This window comes from Grampus griseus, assembly GCF_964374135.1.
Source record: "Grampus griseus genome assembly, chromosome: 1".
NCBI classification, from domain to species: Eukaryota; Metazoa; Chordata; class Mammalia; order Artiodactyla; family Delphinidae; genus Grampus; species Grampus griseus.
The window spans coordinates 155,503,651-155,524,521 of NC_139017.1; the positions used below are offsets into that span (position 1 = coordinate 155,503,651).

Below are 20,871 nucleotides of genomic sequence, written 5' to 3' on the forward strand. Positions count from 1 at the left end.
AACTACATTTCAAAGGCAAAGACACAGAAAAAAACAAGGTTGCAATTTATGCCATAAAAGGCTATTTTTTTCCATATGTAGAGAGTGTCTGTGAGTCAGTAAGAAGACCCAACACCCATTAGGAACATGGGCAAAAGTATGATCCATCAGTTTACAGACCAGGAAATAATAGTTCTTAAACACATGCAAACATAATTCAACTTCAAGATTAGAGAAATGCCATTTAGAACTACAGTTTTATCAGATGGCAAAGATAAAAATGATGAATTACACTGTTAAGGCATTTTTACATATTGCCAATGGCAGTTGGTAAAACTGCTACAGAGGGCAATTTAGTAAAACCTTTTAAAATTTAAAACATAAATACCGTTTTACCCAGGAACTCCAATTTTAAGAATTTATCTTTCAGGTATATTTTGCACATTCATCGTCCTTACTGCCAGTCAACCAAGAACTCCCAGACTGGTCAGAATTATTCCACTAAGGTGGAGGCCTCCGTCAATCGCCTGGTCAGCCTGCCTCTGCTGGCCTCCTACACGTACCACTCTCTGAGCATCCATTTCCACCGTGGTCATGTGGCTCTGGAGAGTGTGGGCCACTTCTTCCGAGTCTCCTGAAGATGCAAAACCAGCGCAGTGGCTGTATCCTCTTCCAGGGTGTGCAGAAACTGTCCCAAGATGAGTGGGGTAAAACCCTGGATGCCATGGAAGCCACCATGGTTGTGGAGAAGAGCCTGAACCAGGCCCTTTTGGATCTTCATACCCTGGTTCTGCCTGTGCAGACCCCCATCTCTGTGACGTCCTGGAGAATCACTTCATAGATGAGGAGATGAAACTCATAAAGAAGATGGGCCACCACCTGACACACTGGCTGGTGTTAGGCTGGGCTGGGCGAGTATATCTTTGAGGGGGCCACCCTCAACTCAAGAAGGGCTAGGAGCCTCCAGCCCAGCTGCCTTTGAGGGGCCCCTCTGTTATCCTCCGGTGTCAGGGCTTCTGTCTGAGCCTCTTCCTGCAGCCACTAGGCAGCTTTTTAACCACGCTGGAGCCCTCTCCCAAGCCATGGACCCAATGGAAACAAGAAAGCTTTTGCAGGAAAAGAGAAAGACCTTGGTCTACAGATATACTGGCACATGAAGAATCAATTTGTATGTAAGGATATTTATTGTAGCATTGTTTATAATAGCAAAAGATTTGTAACATTTAAATGTTTAGCAGCAGGGACTCTTCAAATTACATATAGTACATTCAGTGTATAAAGCTGTTACTAGGCAGCTTTGTATAAAGTTTTATGAAAATACCTCCAAGATAGTTCGCTAAGTGGCAAAGCAAGGTGCTGAGCCTTGCTAATAATATGCTACCATGTGTAGTCAGAAGCAACTTATTTAATTACATAGCCCATCTCTAGAAGGATGTATACGAAACTGGGAACACTGTGTTCAAGACTGAGTCTGGATAGATGGCAGACAGGTGTGGAAAACTTACTTTTCATGTATACACTTTTATACCTTTTGAATTGTTACGTCATTCAAAATTACTGCCTCTATCACCTATTTAAAAAGTAAATTTAAATAACAGTAGTACTCCCTTATCCGTGGGGGATACGTTCCAAGACCCCCAGTGGATGCCTGAAACCATGGGCAGTACCGAACCCTATATATACACTATGTTTTTCCTATACATACATATCTATGATAAAGTTTAATTTATAAAGTAGGCACAGTAAGAGATTAACAATAACAAAATGGAACAATTATAACAGTATACTATAATAAAAGTTATATGAATGTGATCTCTGTCTCAAAATACCTTATTGTACTGTATTCACCTTTGTGGTGGTGATATGAGGTGATGAAGTGAGGTGAAAAACGTAGGTGTTGTGATGAAGTGTTAAGCTTTTCCCTTTGCGCTTGAAGGACACACTTTAGGGCTTTTCTTCGGCATATCTGAATTGCCAGCATCACTGCTCTTGCACTTTGGGGCCATTATGAAATAAAATAAGGGTTACTTGACTAGAAGCGCTGTGACACCACGGCAATCAAGCTGACAACCAGGATGGCTGCTAAATGACTAATGGGCAGGATACGCTGGACAAAGGGATGGTTAACTTCCTGGGCAGGACAGAATGGGACAGCAAGAGATTCCATAGTGCTACTCAGAATGGTGTACAATTTAAAACTTATGAATTGTTTATTTCTGGAGTTTTCCATTTAATATTTTCAGACTGCAGTTGACCATGGGTAACTGAAACGAAGGAAAGCAAAACTGCAGATGAGGGAGGCTACTGTGTACCGTTCGGTGGTTTCCCATCATGCTTAAAGTACAATCCTAATTTTCTGTTGTTTTTTTTACTAAGACCTTCCAGGTCCTATACAAGTTGGCTTCTGCCGACCTTTCCAAATGTATCATTTTAGCCCTGGCTTAACTTTATTTCAGCCTTGTTCTTGTTGATGTTCCTTAAGCATGTCACGCTCTTTCCCACTTCAGGTCTTTTGCATCTCAGTCCCTCTGCCTGGAATCCTCTGACCTCAGGCATTGCATGACATGCTCTTTTGAATATTCATAAGGTCTTTGCTCAAATGTTTACTCCAGAATTACCTCTGCTCCACGCTGTCACTCTCCATTCTCTTATCCTGCTTTATTTCTTTCATAGCAGTTATTACTACCTGGAATTATACATTATGTATTTGTTTTACTTGTTTATATTCTGTGTCTCCCTCTAGAAGGTAAGGCCCATAAGAGCAGGACTTTGTCTTGTCTTCTGCTGTATGCCCAGGTCTAAGGACAGTGCCTGGCTTGTCGTAAACGTTCAGTAAATGTTTACTGAATGAAAGAACATGTTTTAAATACATTCTCCCACTCTGTTGTTTATCCTTCACCCTTTAAGAGCTTTGTTTGCAAAAGCTTAAAACTTCAAGGTGGTCAGTTGTATCAACCTTTTCTACTATATTTTTAACTCTTTTGTGCTTTATTTAAGAATACTTCCTCTGAGTTCTGGTTATTTGAAAATTCTCCATTGATTTTAAAGTTTTATTTTTTTCACGTTGAGGTCTTTAATCGATGTGGAATATTTTTTTGCATATGGTCTGAAGTTGGAGCTAAGTTTTCTGAATAGCCAATTGTCCTAATCAGATTGTTTTCTTTGTTTTGATTGTACTTATTATTGGCAGAGTATTTTTTTAAATCAATAAATGGTACTGATACTGATTGAAGAATTAGGAATTAGTATATATTTTCCAAAGCAACTTTCTTGTACCACTCTTTTAGAGAATTATATTTCTCTTGATATATGTCACCTTTCAACTGATAGCAATATTAGTCAGTGAGAAGGTACTAAAAAAAATCTCTCTGGTTTCTGGATTTTTTTAACTAGGGAAGTACACAGACAGATGCCATGAAACTTCTGTCTTCCCAGTCTTTGAAGCTTTTAAAGAACAAAGCATTATTGTGCAAACCCGTCACACAGACCAAGGCCACCTCTTGCAAACCACATACACAACACAAGGAATGTCAGACAGGTATGTGTTGTTGTGCTTTCCACATGTAGTAAGTTTGTTTTCTGTTTTGTGTGCTTGTTTTTGATTTTTTAAGAAAGGAAAAGAAAGTCATTGACAATTTCTTAAATGTGAAAACAATTCTTGGATCACATACTTTGAACATCTAATTGATTCCTTTTGTATTTATTGTCATTAACACTAATAACTACTGAATTGAATCCATATGCACGCAAAGCATTATGTGTAGAGTGGACAAGCATCTTCTGTACATGTGCACTGCTTTTCAAATGTATAGACAGGCTATTATAATTACTAAGATACGAATTTAGTTAAAAGTATTAGTGATTTAACCTTGGTTCTTTTTTTAAATACTGAATTGACTTACTAAGAGTATAATTATATGTCTGAGGTATTGGTGATTAGGAAAATTATTTGAATTCATACTTGAAAATATTGTACACTCTTGCCCCAATCCATGTTAACTGCTTTTAATCCCACTACCCTTATGTTTTCAGTTACTTTTATAGGCTACTCTGCCCAAAACATTTTTTGATTTTTGTTTTTAATGCTACTTTTACTTCATAGAATATATTTAAAAGCTTAGTCGGGGGACTTCCCTGGTGGTCCAGTGGTTAAGACTCTGCGCTTCTAGTGCGAGGGGTGCGGGTTCGTTCCCTGGTTGGGGAACTGAGATCCCACATGTGCTGTGCGGCGCAGCCAAAAGATGAAAGTAAAAGCTTAGTCTGTCAACAGCTAACCATGAGTTTTTATGTAGGATGCCTTTCTTTTGGTAGGAGTCAAGGAGAATTCTCTTTTCCTTCCTCAGTAAATTTGATTGTTTTATATTCCTGTAAAAATGATACACTCTTTGTTTACATGAATTTATATTAAATACACATTCACATGTGGAAGGTAGTAAGGGATCTGTGGACAGCTGTATATGTGGGTATGTGTGTGCTTATACATTTTTGAATTTCTAGATTAAGTATTAGGATGTTTTCTGTATACTGTTGTAAACTACTTTTTCACTTGACATTGCACGAAAACATCATTCCACATCAACGTAAATTTAAATATACGTTGAGATTCTTAATGGATGCATAGATTCCAGTATATATAACGTATGGATGTATATAATGTATATCCATCCTCCTAAGGTTGACATTAGATTGCTTCTAGTTTTTTAATATTATAAACAGTATTGAGTTAAGCTGTATAAATGGATCTTTCTCCACTTGTCTAATTATGTCCTTAGGATAAATCCTAAGTAGTGGAATTACTGATTCAAAAGCTCTCATAGAATTTTAAGGCTTAGATTTTGATATGTATTGCAAAATTGCCCTCCTGAAAAGTTATATGAATTTATGCTCCAATCAGCAATGTTTGAGAGCATCCATTTCTCTACACCTTCACTGACACTGGGTATTAAAACTAATAATTAACCCCCTTCCCCTCAACTTTAATTTTGAAAAATTCAAAATTCAGAAAGATTGAAAATACAGCACAATGAACACCCTTAGATGAATATACATAATGAATATACCCTTCATCTAGATTCACCAAATGTTAACTTTTTGCCAAATTTTTTTCTCCTCAGTTTTTTTCCCCATCTTTTAAAAAGTAAAATAGTATATTCTTTTTTTTTGGTGTTAATTAATTTTTGGCTGCGTTGGGTCTTTGTTGCTGCACACAGGCTTTCTCTAGTTGCGGTGAGTGCGGGCTACTCTTCATTGTGGTGCGTGGGCTTCTCATTGCGGTGGCTTCTCTTGTTGTGGAGCACGGGCTCTAGGTGCGCGGGCTTAAGTAGTTGTGGCACGCAGGCTTAGTAGTTGTGGCTTGGGGGCTCTAGAGCGCAGGCTCAGTAGTTATGACGCATGGGCTTAGTTGCTCCGCAGCATGTGGGATCCTCCCGGACCAGGGCTTAAACCCATGTCCCCTGCATTGGCAGGCGGATTCTTAACCACTGAGCCACCAGGGAAGTCCCTAAAATAGTTTACTCTTAACTTGGTGTATTCTATGGACATCAGCCCTAATTCCACTAATCTACTGAATACATGGCACTGCTAGGACACATACCACTGCCTACAGTTTTACTACAGTCAGTGACCAAGCTTTGGGCAAAGAGAAATTCAGTTTTTTGTTTTTTTGTTTTTTAAAAATATTTATTTAGGCTGCACCGGGTCTTAGTCTTCGTTGCAGTATGCGGGATCTTTTAGTTGCGGCATGCGGGCTTCTTAGTTGCGGCATGTGGACTTTTAGTTGTTGCCTGCAGCCTTCTTAGTTGCCTCATGTGGACTCTTAGTTGCGGCATGCATGCGGGATCTAGTTCCCTGACCAGGGATCGAACTCTGGCCCCCTGCATTGGGAGTGTGGAGTCTTACCCACTGGAGCACTAGGGAAGTCCCAAGAAATTCAGTTTTTAATGGCATCATGGAAGTATTATGGTTTGTGTTTAAACCTTAATTAGTGTATGCTTTTGACAAATATGAATAGTAACAAAATATAAATTTTAAACGTGGGGGAAAAACATAAAGAACATTGCTTATTTGTTCTTGAAAATAACAGTGATTCAAATATTTCATTCAGATTTATCTATGCCTAATGAGAAAAATGATGCGGAACTTGATTCTCCACCTGCAAAGAAAAAAAGAATAGGTTTTTTCCAGACTTATGATGTGGAATATTTAAAAGTTGGTTTTATTATCTGTCCGGGATCAAAAGAAAGCTCACCAAGACCACAGTGTGTCATCTGTGGAGAAATTTTATCCAGTGAAAACATGAAGCCAGCAAATCTTTCTCATCATTTGAAGACAAAGCATTCAGAATTAGAAAACAAACCAGTAGATTTTTTTGAACAAAAATCTCTTGAAATGGAATGTCAAAACAGTGCTTTAAAAAAGTGTTTACTAGTTGAAAAGTCACTTGTGAAAGCTTCTTATTTAATTGCTTTCCAAATTGCTGCCAGCAAAAAGCCATTTTCCATTGCTGAAGAAATAATTAAACCATATTTAGCAGAAATGTGTTCAGAAGTTTTGGGTTCCAGTGCTGGAGACAAAATGAAAACCATTCCTCTTTCTAATAGTACAATTGGACACAGGATTGATGAACTATCTGCAGACATTGAAGATCAGCTGATTCAGAAAGTCAGAGAATCAAAGTGGTTTGCCCTTCAGATAGATGAGTCATTAGAAATCTCAAATACAACCCTTCTTTTGTGCTATATTCGTTTCATTGATTATGGTTGTAGTGATATAAAAGAAGAATTATTATGTTGCATTGAAATGCCTTCTCAGATGACTGGTTTTGAAATATTTGAACTAATAAATAAATATATTGATAGTAAATCTCTGAACTGGAAGCATTGTGTTGGTCTCTGTACAGATGGGGCTGCAAGCATGACTGGTAGGTGTTCTGGTTTAAGGGCAAAAATTCAAGAAGTTGCCATGAATACAGTGGCATTTACACATTGTTTTATTCACCGTGAACATTTAGCAGCAGAAAAGTTGTCTCCGTGCTTACATGAAATTCTTATGCAGTCAGCACAAATTTTAAGTTTTATAAAGAGCAATGCGTTGAATTCACGAATGTTAACAATTTTGTGTGAAGAGATGGGGTCTGAGCACGTGAATTTACCACTTCATGCTGAAGTACGTTGGATATCAAGAGGGAGAATTTTAACAAGATTATTTGAATTACGACATGAAATTGAAATATTTTTAAATCAAAACCATTCAGATTTGGCCAAATATTTTTTTGATGAGGAATGGGTTGCAAAGCTGGCCTACTTATCAGATATTTTTTCACTTATAAATGAGCTAAATTTAAGTCTCCAAGGATCTATGACTACTCTCTTCAATTTGTATAATAAAATCGATATACTTAAGAAAAAGTTAAAAATGTGGTTGAAGCGCATGGAAGAGAATGATTATGACATGTTCCCTTCATTTTCTGAATTCTCAAACTCATCAGGCTTAAATATGAGCAGTATTGCAAGCATTATTTTTGAGCACCTGGAAGGACTTTCTCAAATGCTCAATGACTGTTACCCACCAGAAGAAGACTTGTGTTCAGGAAATTTGTGGATAATTAATCCTTTTATGAATCACCAAAATAGTAATCTCACGGACTTCGAAGAAGAAAAACTAGCACGGTTATCGTCAGATTTAGGATTACAATCAGTATTTAAATCAATGTCTGTAACTCAGTTTTGGATAAATGCAAAGGCAAGTTACCCAGAACTCCATGAAAAGGCACTGAAATTTTTATTGCCTTTTTCAACTATTTATTTATGTGATGCTACATTTTCAGCTTTGACTGAGTCAAAACAAAGAAATCTGTTGGTTTCTGGCCCTGCCCTACGACTTGCAGTCACATCTTTAATTCCGAGGATAGAAAAATTAGTAAAGGAGAAAGAATAGTAATGTGCATATTGCTTATTATCAAAGTCTATACTTTTGTGTTAAATTTTGTATGAGATAAGTATCCTAAAATATAAATTCCTAATGTGGATGTGTGTTCTCGGTGATTAAATAAGTGTTTTAATAATTTCTCTCTTTTCATTGAGGAATTTAATAATTATGCATTTATACATAATTATATATAATAGTCCAAGGTAGAGAACTTAGCTATTTTATTAACTGATCAGATAATTTGGATTAGTGACAAAGATGTAGGTAATGAAAGGCCCAGTTTATAATGTAATAGCTAGCACACCTGGATGTTGAAACTGCTTGGTCTTTAGAAGCACATAGGACATTTCAGTCTTCAGCCTGCCGGCTACCTACCCAGCAGGTTGTGGGTAGGTAGAAAACAAAGATCACAAGCAGCTCGGCTATCAGGAAGTGGAAGCAGCAGGAGAGTTTGAGACCCCTGTTAGGGGCCTCTCTGGCTCTCTAGACCAGGGCTTGGCAAACCTTTTTCATAAAAGGCTGGGTAATGAACATTTTAGGCTTCGCAGGCTGTAAGGTGGGAACTACTCAATTCTGCTGTTGCAGCACAAAAGCAGTAGACAATACGCAAAGTGTGGTTCAATAAACCACAGTTTATGAACTTATTTATGAACACTGAAACATGAATTTCATATAATTTTCATGTGTCATGAAAGCTGCCTTAAAAATTTTTATTAAAAAATGTAAACAAACATTGTTAGCTGAGGGAGGGGAAGGGAGTAAAACCAGAGCGCTTTCTGAATTTGTCAGTTTTCTCATCCAGGTCTAGATAGATTTCCAGGTAAAAGCAGATGGGCCAGGAGTGGCCTGTAGGGTTTTGTTCAGTGAAAGCCTCTCTACCCATGGCTGTAAGAACCTGAATTTTCAAACACCTTTCCCATTTTAACTTCAGCTGAGAGATATTAGAGGGAAAATACATTTCAGGCAATGATAGAAAAGAACAACTTATTTTAAAATTACTAGTTATTGATTTATTCTTAATAATTTCATAAATTTACTAATGTACAAATAATTCTGAGTTCTTACATGTGCCAGGCGTTCTGCTAGGCCTGCTCTAGGCTCGGAACTGATAACGGCATTATCCCCATTTACAGATGCAGACGCCACTGAGGCCCAAAGAGGTTAGGTGACAGCTCGGATCGCCAAGCTAGTGTGGCAAGGGCAGGAGCGACTCCCTCCTCCCCTACCTCCCTACCCCCGCCGCGCAACGTCTTTTGACCGTAACAGAGCTCTTATGCACGTCACGTCCATATACCGATGTTTGATTCTACTCTGTCCATACTAGCTGGGAGACTTTCCCTGAATTCGGAGGGGCCCGTTTAGTTAAGAGCAAGTGGGCCTCAGTATCCCCATCTGTGAGATGGGGCTGCCCTGCCCAAGCGCCGTCTCCTGCCTCAGCCTTTTGGTGCTGGCCCAAAAGAGGGCGGCAACCCCCTTAGGGGCGAGGAGCGGCGGCTCTGGCGCAGGTCTTCCGGCCGCCCCGGGAGGGAGGAAACGGACGGGCGGCAGGGGGCGGGTTTTCGGCGGGGCCTACCCTGAGGCGGGCGCGTCGCGGAGGCCTGCGCGGCCATGGCGCTCCCGCTCGCAGCTCTGCGCGTCCTGTTGGGCGGGTTCTTCGCGCTCACGGGGGCGGCCAAGCTCTCGGAGCAGATCTCGGCTCCGGTGTCAGAGCAGATGGTGAGCGGCGCGGGGTGGGCGGCGGACGGTTGGGCGGGGGACTGGCCGCAGGGCGGCGGGGGCTGCGACCCCGGCCGTTACCCAGGTGCCCGGCCGGCCCCCGCCTCTCCGTGCCCGCCCGCGCCCCGCGGACCCGCCTGTCTTCGGGCCAGACGGCGCTAGAGCTGGGGGGAGCACCTGGACAGCTACTTAGGCGTGGGCCCCTGCCTGGGGAGTTCCTCCGAGTTCTCTGGATTTTCCCTGGAAGGGGACGGTCACATTCCCTTCCATTCGGGCATTTTTGGCCCCAGGCAAATCTGGAGCCGATGAGGAATACTCTGGGACCCTTGGGGAGAGAGAGGGACCGAGCTCCCTTTGCGCCCTCCTTCCTTTGCTTGAGTTCTTGGGGGTGTTCATGAGGCGGGGAGTTATTAATCCCTGCTTATCAGAGTAGGAAACCTGCCCTGAAGGTGAAGTGTATCTGCTAAAGGTTACACAACTAGTCAAGAAGCAGGACCCAAACTTTAGATACTCTCCTTAGAATCCAGAGAGCCCTTCCCAGAGCCTGAGAGGGAGGGCTAGAAGTCGCCCTTCGACTTCCTGTCTAGTTCCAGACTCTCCGAAAAGCTGTCATGTCCTTCTGCCCACCAATCTGCCCAGTCCCTCAGATAAGCCAGACTTCTAGATCTCTGCCAGTTTCCTTCTTCCAGGCCTGGCTTAGGGTGAGGGGTTGTTTGGGGAAGTACATCCTCAGAACCGGACAGCTTAGAGTTTCTTCCTTAAAGCACTGAGTAGGGGAGGTAGAGCTGAGGTGGGAGAGCCAGCAAAGGTAGCCAACCTAAGGGTCCAGGTGAAGTTGTCATGTGGCCCAGGACAGAGCTTGACTTAGCGAGCGAGCTGAGTCACTCACTTTGACCCCCTCAACTCCCTTTCTGTCTACTGCAATGAGAGCCAGGTCCCAGCATATGATATTGAGTAGAATCTGTTTAATGAACAAGAATCTCCCCTTCCATTCCCTTCCTCCTCACCAAATATTCCCTGCATAGTAGCCTGAAGAGAAACCAGGCCAAACAGAAAGAGAAGCGCCGGAGTTCCCAAGGCCTTGGCACTAGATGAGAAAGCCCAAGCCTAGCTTCCTCTTCCCGGAATTTGGGGCTGGGTTGTAATCTGGTGAGAAAATCAGTCCATCTCTGTACCACCATCCCACCCTTCTTGGAGCGTAAAGCCTGTTTTCTGATTCCAAAGCTCAGCCCCCCAGGGAGGCCGTCTCCTTTCCAGGCTGGCTGACCTTAGCCCTGGACCTGGCCTAGAGTAGTATCTCCTTTGCTGGGGGCGTTGAGGGCACTGGCACAGAATGCCTCTGTGGAGCATCTGGGCAGTGGATCCTTGGTGACTCTGGCTGACAGGCATTCCCTGCCGCCCCTAGAAAGCCCTGTTCGTGCAGTTCGCTGAGGTGTTTCCACTGAAGGTGTTCGGCTACCAGCCAGATCCTATGAGCTACCAAGTGGCTGTGGGCTGGCTGGAACTGCTAGCTGGGTTGCTGCTGGTCCTGGGCCCACCGATGCTGCAAGAGATCAGCAACTTGCTTTTGACACTGCTCATGATGGGTAAGGGGGGTGCAACTGGGCTGGTGAAATGGGGACTTCTAGGCGAGGGTGATAGCAAAAAGTCTGGCTGTTCTCGTTACTTTTGCCACTCTTTTCCTCTGGAACCAGAAGCATTTCCTGCTCTATTGCAGTTTCCATGGTCTTCAGACTAGGCTAGGTGCTTTTTAAACTTAATATACTATAACCCTCTTCTATGTCAGATATACCTTCTATGTCATCAATTCTATTGGCTGCATGGTATTTCCATTATAAGGATATATTGTAACCTAAAAGCCCCTACCCCTTTCTCATTACCCCTACCCTGAGATGAGGGGTTGGAGTAGCAGCCGCCACTGGACTCATGTGTCTGGCAGGTGGAAACAGAGAGCAAGGAAGCTGGGCCCCCTGACCAGAAAGGCAGAGGATTTCCCTGTGGCAGGCATTCCTAGAGGGCCTCCTCTTAGTGGCTCTGCCCACAGGAACTGCTGATGTACAAAGACAGATGCTGCTTCAAAGGCCAGACATCTTCAGGCTCTTCTATGTCCCCTGGCCTTGTGTCACCATTGCTGCTGCCACTACCACCCTTCTTCCAGGCTTTCTTTCCATTTCCACAGCTTCCTTCATTTTCAGATCTTTCCCACTACCTCCACCACCAATCCCTGGGCCTTCTTCCCTCCACTAGGATTGAGAAAGGAGAAGGATCAGGGAGAATCTGTTCCAAAATGCCCACCTACTCACCTTGCCCTGTTTGGTTGGATTGTTGCTATTTCTTGCCATCTGAGAGGGTCTACGTTAGTTCAAGAAACTTTTGATTTCTGGTTCTGCTTTCTCTGGGAGGTCAGAGAGATGAGTGCAGCTAGTTTAGGGTGTTTGTGTTGGTGGGGGGCAGTGTTCAAGAGAGGGCTTAAGGTAGAGTGGGTCAGCTTGGCTGGAGGGCCCTGAGCTCCTGGATCTCCTGAGCATTCCCAGGGAGCCTCAGGGACCTCATTTTCCATTCCAGGGGCTATCTTCACTTTGGTGTCTCTGAAAGAATCACTGAACACCTGCATCCCAGCCATCGTCTGCCTGGGGCTCCTGCTGCTGCTGGATATCTGCTAGCTCTTAGTCCAAACTAAAAAGATGTTCAGACACCCTAGGAGGAAGTCTCCAAGTGCATTCAAGGAATCCTGGGAGTAGAGTCTGTCTTGCCTCCTCATGCCATGTCACTGCCAAAGCAGGAACATGGTGGAACACAGAATGTCACCTTGTTACCAGTACACCGAAGGTTGGCCAGCGTTGAAGTAGACATCTGGTCTACCTGGCCCTGCTTTGTCTCTTGGACATTTACTGCTCTTTTTTGAGGGGTACATGTTACATATTCTAGCATTCCTCATGTCATATGAAAATAGAAAATAAATTTAAATCACCCAAACTTTTAATGCCCCCAAATAACTACTTTCAATTCCTTTGTATAACTGTACCTCCCAGTTTTTTCTGTGCCTTTATACAGATGTTTTTAAATGAAAATGAGACCATATATACTACTTTATTATCTGCTTTTTAAACCTAATACACTGTAATACCATTCTCTGTCTGTTTTACCTCATTGATGTTAATGGGTGCATAGTATTCCATTGTAAGGATGTACTGTAATGTATCTATACAAGCCCCCAATGAGAAACATTTGGATTATTCCCAATTTTTTAACTATTGTAAACCTCACAGTTAATCATCTCTGCATATTTATTTTCTTTCCCTAGACGTGAGGGTGCTGATTCAAAAGGCATGCACGTTTTTAAGGTTTTTATTATATGCTCAGAATTTACACATCGAGTACGGCAGAGTACTGAGTATACCTGCTTCTGCCTGCTGAGCCACGTGAGGTACTCCCCATTCTTTTTTTTTCTTTTAAATTTTATTTGTTTTTGGCTGCATTGGGTCTTTGTTGCTGCACGCGGTCTTTCTCTAGTTGTGGTGAGCGGAAGCTACTCTTTGTTGTGGTGCATGGGCTTCTCATTGCGGTGGCTTCTCGTTGCGGAGCACGGGCTCTAGGCGCACGGACTTCAGTAGTTGGAGCACACAGGCTTAGTAGTTGCGGCATGTGGGCCCTAGAGTGCGCGGGCTCTAGGGCGCGTGGGCTTCAGTAGTTGTGGCATGGGGGCTCCGTAGTTGTGTCTCACGGGCTTAGTTGCTCCGCAGCATGTGGGATCTTCTGGACCAGGAATTGAACCTGTGTCCGCTGCATTGGCAGGCAGATTCTTAACCACTGTACCACCAGGGATGTCCCTCCCATTCCTTTTTTTAATTAATTAATTTATTTTTGGCTGTGTTGGGTCCTCGTTTCTGCGCAAGGGCTTTCTCCAGTTGCGGCAAGCGGGGGCCACCCTTCATCACGGTGCGCGGGCCTCTCACTGTCGCGGCCTCTCTTGTTGCGGCGCACAGGCTCCAGATGCGCAGGCTCAGCAGTTGTGGCTTACGGGCCCAGTAGCTCTGTGGCATGTGGGATCCTCCCAGACCAGGGCTAGGACCTGTGTCCCCTGCATTGGCAGGCGGACTCTCAACCACTGCGCCACCAGGGAAGCCCCCTCCCATTCCTTTTTATCTTGTGCACTTGAGAGTTGTAAAGCTAACAGAGATGGGCATTAAGTCATTTTACAGGACCTGAAACTGCCAGGGAAGTGCTCCTTGGCACCTAGATGGAGGCAGGGGACAGCCAACTCTAAGGCATGCTGCACGTTAAAGCAGTGCCAGAACCTGTGATGAATCCCAGAGGTCCTAGGGAGTCAGAAGGGTGTGTGTGAGAGACAATTCTCGAGGGCAAGTGACCATGTTAGGGTACCTACTATCACATCACCAACCATCTTCACCTCAGTGGGGTTCTTTTGGGAAGTGATGTACCTCCATAAGGGAAAATAGTGAAGAAAAAGAAATCATTTATTTATGCAAATACTCTAGCCACCAGCCTACAAATTGCTTTGGGGGTTAGGGAATGGCTTTTGGGAGCCCACAGGAGTGAGAGAAGTCTATGTATATTACTCCATTTCATCTTCACTATAGAAGGGTAATTTCTGCTCTGACACTGATGAGCTGGGAACCTCAGGTAAGCTGGCACTCTTAGTTAGGTCTTCTTGTGTCTGAAAGCACAGTGATGCAATCTCTCTATAGTTAGGGGTGTGTGTGTGTGTATGTATGTGTGTGTGTATACATATATATGTATATTAATACATATATATGTAGTAGTATATGTATACTACATGTACAGTGTGTCAAAACAATAAGGAAACTTTCTGTCACATAAGAGGTCCAGAGATAACATAGCTTCAGTTTCTTTTTTAAAAAAAAATAAATTTATTTATTTTTCTCTGCATTGGGTCTTCGTTGCTGTGCATGGGCTTTCTCTAGTTGCAGCGAGTGGGGGCTACTCTTTGTTGCGGTGTGCGGACTTCTTATCGTGGTGGCTTCTCTTGTTGTGGAGCACGGGCTCTGGGCGCCTGGGCTTCAGTAGTTGTGGCTCACAGGCTCCGTAGTTGTGGCTCGTGGGATCTAGAGTGCAGGCTCAGTAGTTGTGCTGCTTTCAATTTATTGACTTCTGCCCTCAGGGTTACAAAATAGCTGAAGCAGCTCCAGACAACACATTTGCACATAATATCCAAAGGTGAAAAGAAAGAGGAAAGCTCTCTTAGAAGACCCTAGGTTTCCCCTTGCATCCCACTGTACAGAATTATGTCACATTTCCATTCTTAGACCAGTCACTGGCAAGGAGAATGGAATTTCCAAGTTGGACTTAGACAAGTTAAGATTTACCCACACTGGTCAAGTGATCAGCAAAGAAGAAGGGAGAGAGTAGATAGTGCCACTTATTAACTTATTTGCAAATATGGATAATAATGGCAAATATTTTCATAGAGTTGCTGTGAAGATTTAGTGAGTTAAAGTGTTTACAGTAGTGCCTGGTACATAATAAGTGCTCAGTAAATGCTATTATTAAATAGCGTTTGTTATTAAATAGCAGTTCTACAGATGAGAAAATGGATTCAGAAAGCTTAAGTGCCTATGTGTCAGACCTGAGACTAGAATTAAGACCTGGTTGACTCCAGAACCCACACTTTCCACTGCACCAGTTGCCAAAGTTGGAAGTGGGCAGGTGTGGCACCCCTGCTCTTCAACTTGAAGGTAGATGGGATGATCGGTTCAATGTAATTAAATCTCCATTGCTTCCCAGAATTGCCCTTCTGCATGAAAATTTTGAAGCCCTTGAAAGTAGAGCCTGGAAACCCTGGGATCTTGGCCTCTTACCATCTCCACCCCTTCCAGGATTCCATAGCCAGCTTGTCTCCAACCAGGACTTTGAGTAAAACCTCACACAGCTGGTATTAGATTGAAGGCTCCTATTTACCGAGGCTTGGCCTGTAAGCTGATTTAGCAGCTACAGGGCCCTTCAAGCTTGGCTGTAGGGCCCACCTAGCAGCTTCAGGAAAGGCAGGGTGCTGGAAGAGTAGGCTGGCCAGCTGGTATGGAGGAGCAGTTGGGATTGACAGCAGCAGGAGTATCTTTAGCTTTAGCTGTGCTGCCTCACCCCAAGGAGAAGCCAGGCCTTAGGAAACGGGCCCCCCAAACCACAGCCTAAGCCTTGGTCAGGTCGGCACAATGACATTCAGCTGCGAGGCCTTCCTTATACTTTGCTATCTCCCTCCCTGTGCCCCCTTGCCTTGCAATGACATTCCCTTCCCTTGGGGCCCTGGCTGCACCCCACAAACCCTGCTCACAGCTGCCACAGGTGGACTCCAGCCCTTCCAGCTGTTGAGCCCATTCTTCATGTCGTGGCTTGGGATTAGTCAGTTGATGGGAGGGCCTAGGATATGTGGGTGGCAGTGGATTCTCATCTGTCTCAGCTCCTTAAACCCAGGCCCCCAGGAACCCAAAGAGATCTGCAGCAGCCAGAGCAGCAAGAGGTAAGAGAGGAGTGATCTGGTGGGAAGGCGGGGAGAGGTTCAGGGTGGGATGGTTAGGGCCAGAGCCATGGTGGGCCGAGCTGAGTGCGAGGGGCAGAAGGGAATACACTCACTCAGGGTCCCAGAAAGGACTGGAGCCTGAGAGATTCAAAGGTAAGAAGTACAAATTTTGGTATTGGAGGAACCATGTTTTGGAACACCCTAGGAGTGTGACTATGTGCCACAAATAGGAACAGGACATTGGCTTGTGCACTTATCCCCCTTGGGGAGAGGGGGAATATGCCCAGATGTGTTTGTGCTGTTGTGTTTGACTGGGGTGTCCGTGTCTCTAACGCTGTGTGTGTGCCTGTGTGAGTGTACACATTTATCTCTGTGCTTACTAGAGGGGAAGGGAGCGTATGTCCCCAGTGTCAGCCAGTGCTCAGAGTTTTACTTATGTTTTCTCATAATCCCCCCAACACCACTGTGAGGCAGGTATTTTAATCTCCATTTTACAGCAGAGAAGACAGGCTCAGTGAAGCTGAGTAATGTGCCCGAGGTCATAATGGCAGATAAATGTGTGTATCTAGGATCTGCCTGATTCCCGGGCCTGTGCTCTTTTTGCTTTGCTGTCCAAAGTTTTAAATCAGACCCAGGACTTCTTTGTGGTCAAAAGGCAAGGGGGAAGGAAACAAGACTGGAAGGCCTGTGAGACGTGAAACCTTTTCAGCTCTGCCCAGGGTGCTCCAGGCAAGCCCCAGGAGAGGACCTTCACCAAGGTAAGTCCAAGGTCACTGTGCATGGGCCTGCCTCTGGGTCACTGCATCCTGAGTCCATAACTCCATCCACGCCTCACTCTCCCCCCTACTGATCTGGATGGCACTGGAGCAGGGAGGCGTGGGCTTTTTCTAGGAAGGACCCTATATTCCAGCCTGGTTTCTCCATAACTCCCTGTTGGCTCAGCCTTGCTTAGGCTTATTAATGCACATACCTGGGCACCACAAGTCAGAACCGTACACCATCTGTGAGGGACACCTTCACCCTCCCAGTCGCCAAGGTTGGAAATTTCCAAACTACCTGGGATTCCTGTCTCTTCCTCATTTTCTACATCTTGTCACCAAGCTCATTCTACTTCAGATAACTCTGGAGCCCATCCCCTCCTCTCCATCCCCAGCTGGTGCTGGCTGTGCTCAGGCCTCAGCCCCTCGCCGGGCTTCCCACCACCACCGACTGAGGAAAAGAGGATGGGGGTCGGGTGGGGGAAGGCGGGATGGAGGGCTCTTGTATGGCTAACCTCCATGGTGACCTCTCTTCCTCTTGCTAGCCCAAGGTCCGAGATGAACAGCAGCGCTGGGGACCTGGGTGTTGGTGCTGGCGGCCGCAGCCCCTGGGGCGACCCTGCTGGCTTCATTGTGGTGCCCACAGCCTACGCCTTGGCGCCGGGCCTGGGGCTGCCGGCCAACGTGGCGGCCCTGGCAGTGTTCGTCCGCCGCGGCAGGCGCCTGGACCAGGCCCTGCGTCTCCACCTGCTCAACCTGGCCATGGCCGACGTGCTCTTCATGCTTACACTGCCGCTGCGGCTCACCTACTACCTGGGCCCGACCCACTGGCCCTTCCTGGAGGCTGCCTGCCGCGCGGCCGGGACCACCTACTGCGTGTCCACCTACGCGGCCTTGGCCTTCGCGGCGCTCACCAGCGTGTGCCGCTGCGGCTCGGTGCGGCCGCCCAGCCCTGCGCCGCTGGGGCCCCGCCCGCGCCACGTGTGCTGTTGCCCGGCTGGCCGGCCAGGCCTGTGCCGCACCCTCGCTGGCCGCCCCGCATGCGCTGCGCCCCAGGCCGGGCAGCGCCAGCGCGGACCTGGCCTACGACACCGTGGCCGCCTTCCCCGCCGCCTTCCTGCTGGTGCTTGCGGCCTATGTGAGCTTGGCGCGGGTGCTCGCGGCGCCCTCGGGCCCGAGCCCGGCCCTCGCCCCAGACGGTCCAAACCGGCGCGCGGCCAGGACAATGGTGCTCGGGCACCTGTTGGTCTTTGCCCTCTGCCTGGCGCCCTACCACCTGCTGCTGGCGCCCTGGGTGGCCGGGCAGGAGGACACCGTGGGCCGCGACGACAGAGGGTGCCAGGCCACCTCCACGCTTGACGTCCTGCACACCCTCAGCCTGGCGCTGCTGAGTCTCAACAGCTGCCTGGACCCGCTCATCTACTGCTTCTCTGTGCGCAGCTTCTGCCAGGACTGCTGGGCTCTGAGCTGCCTCCCGGGGGTAGGGAGGTCCGGGTCACACTCGGTCTCCTCGGCCTCCACGGCCTCCTCCTAGAGAGTCCCCTGGCCTGCTGCCTGCTTCACCCCTGCCACCCTCCCAGTGGCGTCCTGGGTGGTGAAAGCTCTTTGCAAGGACCTAGACTCCAGTCCTGACGCAGCCACATACTAGCCGCCTGTAGTTGTAGACCTCCGGGCTCTGTCAAAAGGGGAAAGAACATTCTTTATTGACCCGAATGTTTCCTAGACTTTGCCAGTGTTTGGATACAGATAATATGCCATTGCTTTCAGAATCTCTGGGGATAAACCCCAAAGTCCTAAACAGGGCCTACAAGGGCTAACTGCCTCCTGCTTCTCTCTCAGCATCCTCTCATCCTCATTTTCCCTCTTCTCCTCTACCACATCTGCCCGTCTCCGTGGGTTGAGTCACCTTATCAGTCCCTGGAACAGACCAGTTTCCTCCTCTTCAAAGCCTTTGCAGCTGACTGCCAGGAATGATGTCCCTCCGTCTCCTTTGCTAAGTTAATTCCTTTCCATTCTCACTTCCTCAAACGTAGCTGTAGGGAAGCCTTTGTTGACCAGCACCACATACACCATTCCCTAGACTGGGTTAGATCTGGTTGCTCCTTTATAGCTCTTTCCACAATTGCAATCAAGCAATTAACTGGTTCTTTTTTTTTTTTTCTGTTGTTCTTTTTCTCTGTATTTATGTCGATCCATAAGAGAGTGCCATTTTTGTAGACCCAAAAGGGTTGAATAGTGGCAGTTTTATTTTCATCCAATTCAACTTAATAAATTCCATGTTTGTCATATTTACTGCTTGCTACTGTGCCTTGCATGTAGTAAGACCTCAGTATGTCAGATGAATGCATGAAACCTGAATATCATTAGCTTAAAATGCTCAAGGACTCACTCAGACATTCTAGTCTCCGGTAGATTTTCCTCAAGTGTTTCTGGGATTCTCCAAGCTTGTATTACCAGATGCATTCTTTTTGTTTGTTTGTTTTTGGTTTTTTTGCGGTATGCGGGCCTCTCACTGTTGTGGCCTCTCCCGTTGCGGAGCACAGGCTCCGGACGCGCAGGCTCAGCGGCCATGGCTCACAGGCCCAGCCGCCCCACGACTCGTGGGATCCTCCCGGACCGGGGCACGAACCCGCGTCCCCTGCATCGGCAGGCAGACTCCCAACCACTGCGCCACCAGGGAAGCCCCCAGGTGCATTCTTGAAGCAGTCCTGATGATTGCTTCCGTCTGCAGTTGCTGGTTACCCACGACTCTGCCATCACCTCCACTGTCCCAAGAGTCCTGTGCCAAGACTTGGTGATAACCAAGCTGGAGATCCATCCTGCCATTAGCTGGGACAGGGATCCGTCAGACTTGCTGCCTTCTGCTTCAGCTTAGCCGGGACTCTGTCACTGGGTGCAAATCCCTGGCAATGGTTCTGGCCACCAGTGCTTTCCCTCCTCGTGCCTTGATGACTTAGCAGTTGGCTTCAAGTGGGGGAATGGAACCACTCCCTCTCCTCGGCCATGTTATAGGGGGCCCCATAACAAGGCTGCTTGGATCTCAAGCTTAATGAGTGAGGGCAGCGTGTTCATGTTGCCAAGTCAGATGGGTCAGGAAGGGTTCACCAGTCAGCTACCATGTCTTACTGACCTCAGGTCCTATTGCTGAATTTGCCTTCTAATGGTAAGTTTGAGAAATTTCTTTAATTTTTGATACATTACCTTTCATTGTTCCCTTATTCCTTCTTTAACTGTTTTCTTTTACATTTTAAAAATAATGCTCATGAAAAGAAATTCAAAGCAGTAGAGAAAAATGCAAAATGAAAAATAAAGCTTCTCCCGGTGGTAACCACCATTCACAGTTTCTTGTGTATCTTTCCAGAGATTTTCTATTACAGTACAGATATAGGTATAGTCAATTTCCTTCAAAAATCCACAAATGGGATAGTGTTACAAGGCTCTTCTGCACTTTTCCTCATTTAATGTATCTTGTACTTCTTTTTATATCAGCACGTATAGATCTACCTCATTCTTTTTAATAGATGCAGAGTATTGATTTCACTCAATTGATCCCCCTGTTGATGGGCATTTTTTTTAACATCTTTATTGGAGTATAATTGCTTTACAATGGTGTATTAGTTTCTGCAGTATAACAAAGTGAATCAGCTATACATATATTCCCATTTCTCCTCCCTCTTTTCGTCTCCTTCCCACCCTCCCTATCCCACCCCTTGGGCATTTGCTTTACTGTGATAACTAATAATGCAATGAGTGTCCCTGTCCACAAATCTTTGCATACTTGTAAATCTGTAGAATAAATTCCTGGCAGTGAAATCGCTGCGTCAAGGAGCATGTGTGTGCACTGAAATGGTTTAATTAAATCACCAAATTGCCTCCAAAAATGCAGCACCAATTACACACCCATCAACAGCTCGTAACAGTCCCTGTTTTATCACACCCTCACTAGGACTGGATATTGTCACCTGCCTCCTCCTTGAATCTGGACTCCTGTCTGCA

At 45.6% G+C, this 20,871-nt stretch overlaps 2 protein-coding genes across 7 annotated transcripts in view; both read left to right on the forward strand.

The window, feature by feature from the left end:
* ZMYM6 (zinc finger MYM-type containing 6) overlaps nucleotides 1–8,010 on the forward strand; it is a 43,371-nt gene extending 35,361 nt beyond the window's left edge. For 5 of the 6 annotated variants that reach the window (XM_082662239.1, XM_082662238.1, XM_082662240.1 and 2 more), the window contains 2 exons: nucleotides 3,373–3,517; nucleotides 6,083–8,010. In XM_082662239.1, the coding sequence (XP_082518365.1) occupies nucleotides 3,373–3,517; nucleotides 6,083–7,914 (1,977 nt within the window). In that variant the 3' untranslated portion in view covers nucleotides 7,915–8,010. Of the gene's footprint in view, nucleotides 1–409; nucleotides 1,752–3,372; nucleotides 3,518–6,082 lie in introns of those variants that run through there. The other variant, XM_082662243.1, reaches the window with a different exon arrangement.
* A 1,547-nt stretch (nucleotides 8,011–9,557) lies between these two features.
* LOC309833072 (platelet-activating factor receptor-like) lies at nucleotides 9,558–19,063 on the forward strand. Its single transcript, XM_082671206.1, has 4 exons — nucleotides 9,558–9,621; nucleotides 16,687–16,875; nucleotides 17,421–17,888; nucleotides 17,932–19,063. Exons 3-4 carry the CDS (start codon nucleotides 17,434–17,436, stop codon nucleotides 18,407–18,409), a joined length of 933 nt encoding a protein of 310 aa, XP_082527332.1. The 5' UTR covers nucleotides 9,558–9,621; nucleotides 16,687–16,875; nucleotides 17,421–17,433; the 3' UTR covers nucleotides 18,410–19,063.
* The last annotated feature ends 1,808 nt before the right edge of the window (nucleotides 19,064–20,871 follow it).

Bases quoted from the DNA above. Each gene is read 5' to 3' on its own strand.
- LOC309833072 (XM_082671206.1), top strand. From the start codon at position 17,434: ATGAACAGCAGCGCTGGGGACCTGGGTGTTGGTGCTGGCGGCCGCAGC. The intron at 17,889-17,931 runs GTGCCGCACCCT...GCTGCGCCCCAG, and splicing joins CCGGCTGGCCGGCCAGGCCT to GCCGGGCAGCGCCAGCGCGG.